General features: G+C 43.9%; 1 protein-coding gene across 1 annotated transcript in view; it reads left to right on the forward strand.

Moving 5' to 3' along the window:
• Positions 1-5,811, forward strand: part of LOC119011894 (myosin-7-like) — a 16,837-nt gene extending 11,026 nt beyond the window's left edge. Inside the window, exons 28-37 of the mRNA XM_037085340.1 lie at positions 2,651-2,834; positions 3,326-3,491; positions 3,588-3,712; positions 3,836-4,144; positions 4,233-4,436; positions 4,537-4,833; positions 4,931-5,035; positions 5,119-5,214; positions 5,292-5,426; positions 5,678-5,811. Coding sequence (XP_036941235.1) covers positions 2,651-2,834; positions 3,326-3,491; positions 3,588-3,712; positions 3,836-4,144; positions 4,233-4,436; positions 4,537-4,833; positions 4,931-5,035; positions 5,119-5,214; positions 5,292-5,426; positions 5,678-5,698 — 1,642 coding nt within the window. The 3' untranslated portion in view covers positions 5,699-5,811. The remainder of the gene's footprint in view (positions 1-2,650; positions 2,835-3,325; positions 3,492-3,587; positions 3,713-3,835; positions 4,145-4,232; positions 4,437-4,536; positions 4,834-4,930; positions 5,036-5,118; positions 5,215-5,291; positions 5,427-5,677) is intronic.
• Positions 5,812-6,094: the final 283 nt, after the last annotated feature.

Below are 6,094 nucleotides of genomic sequence, written 5' to 3' on the forward strand. Positions count from 1 at the left end.
TAATGGAGAGGAATGCAATACTACAACATGACATCATTTTGCCCATTTAGATGAGCTTTCCAGGCAGATGGAGGAGAAAGAATCACTTGTTTCTCAGCTGACCAGAGGAAAGAATTCCTACAATCAACAACTGGAAGATCTTAAAAGACAACTAGAAGAGGAAATCAAGGTATTAAGATGGCAAAATGGATACATTTATCTTAACATCCAAAGAATAGCTAAATGTTCAAGAAAATACCCACGTTATCAATATTAATCCAGGCCAAGAATGCATTAGCTCATGCAGTGCAGTCTGCTCGTCATGACTGTGACCTGCTCAGAGAGCAGTATGAGGAGGAGCAGGAGGCAAAGACTGATCTGCAGCGCAGCATGTCCAAGGCCAACTCTGAGGTGGCTCAGTGGAGAACTAAGTACGAGACTGATGCCATCCAGAGAACCGAGGAACTGGAGGAGGCAAAGTGAGTCCAATAAACAAAAAACAATTAACAAAAGAAACAAATGTCATTGTTGTTTGTGCAAGCTGCACAACCCCCTACAGCATTTCTAATTAGCATGGTTTTAACACTAACATCTGCATGTACAAGAAGTTCTTTCTTGTACATGCACTCAAGTAGAAGCCTAGAATGGCCATATGGGTAATCTGCCAAGGAATATACAACAAATCTATTTGGGCAATGTTGGCAGGTCATAAAAAGTAGCAGGTATCAGATAAAACTGGCCAACTGGCCAGGGGAATAGGCTGGACTGCTGTGTACATAAACTGAGGAATGATGAGGTGAGGCAGGCGTGTCATCAGGTTTGGGTATTGGGAATGACAAAAATTAAGCAGGTGGATGTGGGAGTCAGATGACCAGAATTGGCAGGAAAGACAGAGGACACACTTCACTTCTTCTTCCTCAGAAATGCATGGGCCGCAGGGAAGTGATGAGTGGTTGGAGGCTGAAACAAAGGGTCAGACCAAGTAAAGATAGCTTTTGTGACAGGGAGAAGATCTTCACCACCAGCTTGGTGGTATAAACTGTCTTTCAAAATGATTTGAAGATCCTCTGTCTCCATTTTGTCTTTCCTTTCCATTTGATTGAGCTCATTGTCAGCGCACCCTCATTCAAATAAATACTGTGAAACAGCCCATCCATCCATCCATCCATCTATTGTCAACTGCTTATCCAAAGTCGGGTCGCGAGGGCAGCAGCTTCAGCAGCAAGCCCCAGACTTCCCTTTCCCTGGCCACATTGGCTAGCTTTGCCTGGGGAATCCCCAGGCGCTCCCAGGCCAGAGAAGAGATATAATCCCTCCACCTGGTCCTCAGTCTACCCCTAGGTCTCCTCCCAGTTGGACGTGCCAGGAACACCTCCCTTGGAAGACGCCCTTGTGGCCCATGCAAAGGAGCAGCGGCTCTACTCCGAGTCCCTCCCAGATGGCTGAGCTTCTCACACTAACTCTGAGGGAGACCCACGATCTTGTTCTTTCGGTCATGACCCATTGCTCATGATCATAGATGAGGGTAGGGACGAAGACTGACTGGTAGATCGAGAGCTTTGCCTTCCGGCTCAGCTCCCTTTTGGTCACAACCATGCGATGAAGCCCATGCAACACCACAGCCACTGCTCCGACTCTCCGGTCGATCTCACGCCCCAACATCCCCTCACTCGTGAACAAAACCCTGAGGTACTTGAACTCCTTCACTTGGGGCAAGGACTCATTCCCCACCTGGAGTAGGCAATCCACCAGTTTCGTACTGAAGAACCATGGCCTCAGATTTAGAGGTGCTGATCCTCATCCCTGCCGCTTCACACTCAGCTGTGAACTGATCCAGTGAGCGTTGTAGATCTACAGCCGATGGTGCCATCAAGACCACATCATCTGCATAAAGCAGTGATGTGATCTTCAGGTCAAGACCTGTAACCCCTCCACACCACGACTGCGCCTTGAAATCCTGTCCATGTATATCACAAACAGGATTAGGGACAAGGCACAACCCTGGCGGAGGCCAGCACCCACTTGGTCCAACTTACTTCCGTGTACACTCACGCAGCTCTCGCTTTGAGAATATAGGGATTGGATGGCCCTGAGAAGGGACCCCCTCACCGTGGGGGGTCTGTCCAGGGATTTCCCCTGCCACCAAACCCAACTCACCACCAGGTGGTGATCAGTTGACAGCTCCACCCCTCTCTTCACCTGAGTGTCCAAAACACACGGCCTCAGATAAGATGATACAATCACAAAATCGATCATTGACCTTCGACCAATGGTCCTCTGGTACCACGTACACTTATGAGCATCCTTGTGTTCGAACATAGTGTTCATTATAGACGTGAATACAGCCCATCTAAGCTAATTAAGCATATATGACAGTCCACAGGATAATCAGCCATTGCACCAGGCTTTTTGCATGTCATCAGAAGACAGTATAACTGCAGTGGAAGTCAGACTTTCACTATTCTTTCAATGTATTCTGAAGGCATTTGAAATGACTCATGGAAGAATCATGTTTATTTTGAAAGGGCTCAGGCAGCATAACCCAACACGCATTGTCTTATATGAATTCCAAAGTCTTTGTCACATGTTGCTCTCACCTTAATTCCCAGGCATAAAATGCCCCAGAAATAAAAGCATGAGTGTATGAGAATTGTTTATCCTTTATTTTCAGGAAGAAGCTGGCTCAGCGTCTGCAGGAGGCTGAGGAGGCTGTTGAAGCTGTGAATGCTAAATGTTCCTCTCTGGAAAAGACCAAACACAGGCTGCAGAATGAGATTGAAGATCTCATGGTGGATGTGGAGAGGTCTAATGCTGCTGCTGCTGCTCTGGACAAGAAGCAAAGAAACTTTGACAAAGTATACCTGTCTTGTCTCATCATCAAACCCCCCAAACAAATTAGAAATACAATATAGAATAACAAATCAAACAGTATTTTTATGTGCAACCTAGCATTTCAAAGGGTTTTACATCTACATTTTAGGGCATTTAGCAGATGCTTTTGTCCAAAACAACTTAGTAATTCCTAAATACATTCATACACTGATGGTGGTGGCTGCTATGCAAGGTTCAGTATTTTGCCCAAGAACACTCCAACATGCAGACCAGGGCAGTTGAACCTGCGACCTACTGATAGCAAGACGCTGGCTCTATGCCTGAGCCACAGCCTCCTAGGATTATAGTATAGAATAGTAAATATATAATATAGAAAGTTTTGTCATGTGCAACCTAGGGTTTTAAGGGATTCTTAAAATGCAGTTAAAATTTCTTCAAATAATGCACATTTTGCAAAACTGTAAAAAGCTCTATGTTGAGATTTAAATATTGTCGCACTTTAATCCAAATCTAGGTCCTGTCTGAGTGGAAACAGAAATATGAGGAGTGTCAATGTGAGTTGGAGAGTTCTCAGAAGGAAGCTAGGTCTCTGAGCACTGAGCTCTTCAAACTGAAGAACTCCTATGAAGAATCTCTGGACCAGCTGGAGACCATGAAGAGAGAGAACAAGAATCTGCAGGGTAAAATATGAGTGAATACTGTATGTCTTAGCAGGCAAAACACACATACTGCAAGTGCCATAAAGGGAGATTGAATACAACTACTTGTATCCACAGAGGAGATTTCTGACCTCACTGAGCAACTTGGTGAGGGAGGAAAAACTATTCATGAGTTGGAGAAGGTCCGTAAGCAGCTGGAACAGGAAAAGAGTGAGATTCAGTCTGCCCTTGAAGAAGCAGAGGTAAAACTGCAACCTCTAATCCCCAGTTTCTTATATAGTTAGTGTTGCTTCTATGTGTACATGTTATTTTTAGAAAAGTTTGAAATTCATATAAGTTAACAAAATCCTTGATGTCTATCTTAGGCATCTCTTGAGCATGAGGAGGGCAAGATTCTGAGAGCCCAGCTTGAGTTCACCCAAATTAAAGCAGAAATGGAGCGCAAATTAGCTGAGAAAGATGAGGAGATGGAACAGAACAAGAGGAACCTGCAGAGGATGATTGACACCCTGCAGAGCTCTCTTGAGGCGGAGTGTCGCAGCAGGAACGAGGCCCTGCGTCTGAAGAAGAAGATGGAGGGAGACCTCAATGAGATGGAGATCCAGCTCAGCCAGGCCAACAGGCAGGCAGCTGAGGCCCAGAAACAACTTAAATCAGTCCATGCGCATCTGAAGGTAAAAACCCTTAATTTAATATTTGTTTTTTGCTAGCATCCTTATTACTACAGTATCTTTGTAACTAGTGGTATTGAAAATGATGCAGGATGCTCAGCTCCAGCTTGATGACTCCCTGCGAGCCAATGATGATATGAAGGAAAACATTGCCATTGTTGAGAGGCGCAACAACCTGCTTCAGGCTGAAGTGGAGGAGCTGCGGACAGCTCTGGAGCAAACTGAGAGAACTCGCAAACTTGCTGAGCAAGAGCTGCTGGATGTTACGGAGAGGGTGCAGCTACTGCACTCACAGGTATGCAAGAACATAGACCTCAAATTTGTTTTACTCTTTTTTAACAAATGTGGTCTATAGTACATTGTATAATGTTATTGCCTTGATTGTACAATAAAAGAACACCAGCCTGATAAATCACAAGAAGAAGCTGGAAGCTGATGCTTCCCAGCTTCAGACTGAAGTGGAGGAAGCAGTGCAGGAATGCAGAAATGCTGAGGAAAAGGCCAAGAAGGCCATTACTGATGCTGCCATGATGGCAGAGGAGCTGAAGAAAGAGCAGGACACCAGCGCTCACCTGGAGCGTATGAAGAAGAACATGGAGCAAACCATTAAAGACCTGCAGCACCGCCTGGATGAAGCTGAACAGATCGCAATGAAGGGAGGCAAGAAGCAGCTGCAGAAGCTCGAGGCCAGGGTGAGTATTTCTATAAAATTTTTGATTTTATACTTTTTGACAGCAGTGATGTTGAAGTTATTTGGAAAGTTAGCTATAAAACATTGTCCTTGACCAGGTCAGGGAGCTGGAAAATGAGCTGGAAATGGAGCAGAAGAAAAGCAGTGACGCTGTGAAGGGCATCCGTAAATATGAGAGACGTATCAAGGAACTTACCTATCAGGTTTGTGGAATGTAGCTAGCTAGCTTCATTATTTTGCATGTGTGGTTTAACTTCTAAAGTAACCTTGTCTGTTATGTTCACAGACCGAGGAAGACCGCAAGAATGTTGCAAGACTCCAAGATCTGGTAGATAAGCTGCAGCTGAAAGTTAAAGCCTACAAAAGATCTGCTGAAGAAGCTGTAAGTGTGGAAAGGTTGTACTTTGGCTTCTTGCCTTGTTACTGTGTAACTATGTTTATTTTATTTAACCTAAACAGGAGGAACATGCTAATGTTCATCTTGGCAAGTTCCGCAAGTTGCAGCACGAGCTGGACGAGGCTGAAGAGCGAGCTGACATTGCTGAGTCTCAGGTCAACAAGCTGCGTGTCAAGAGCCGCGAGGCTGGCCCCAAGGTCTGAAGCATGTACTCTGTAGCAGGTGCACAGCATCTGATGTTAACACATGCTGCCCACTGTTGGCTGCATTTAACTCGTATGCTGCTCTGCTCTTCAAATATTAGCTCAAATATGAGTCAATAGAAGTGTCTTAGTTGAAATTGGTCTGCTAATGAATACATTGCTTTGTGGCACGACAGCAATACTAATTTAAAAACCTTAATGCTGTTTCTCTTTTTCTTTCTTTTCAACTTCCCTGGCTACAACAGAAAGGGTTTGATGAGGAGTGATGCTTTGGAGCCTGCAGAACTCCTTTTGCCTGCTGTCTACCATAGATCCCCTCAACTATCACTATTCACAACCTGTAGTGCTTAATAAAATCTGATCATGCTGTTGCACGACATTGCATTATTTTGTTTCTTTTTTAAATGATATAAGTGGGTTCATGGGACTTGGAAATGTTGTATTTGATATAACTGTAGAATACTATATTACTCATGTTTTAAATCATAATTATGTATGTAAACATAATTATTTAGGGATGTAACGATACCCAGAAGTCATGATGCGATATTATAAAAAAGAAAAAGATGACTGGAAAAATTTCTTTTATAAAAAAATGTTATGTATACAGCATTTATTATTTGTAAAGAAGTTGTTTTACTTATAACTTGAGTACTTCTGAA

The sequence above is a fragment of the Acanthopagrus latus genome, chromosome 21 (genome assembly GCF_904848185.1).
Source record: "Acanthopagrus latus isolate v.2019 chromosome 21, fAcaLat1.1, whole genome shotgun sequence".
Classification (NCBI taxonomy): domain Eukaryota; kingdom Metazoa; phylum Chordata; class Actinopteri; order Spariformes; family Sparidae; genus Acanthopagrus; species Acanthopagrus latus.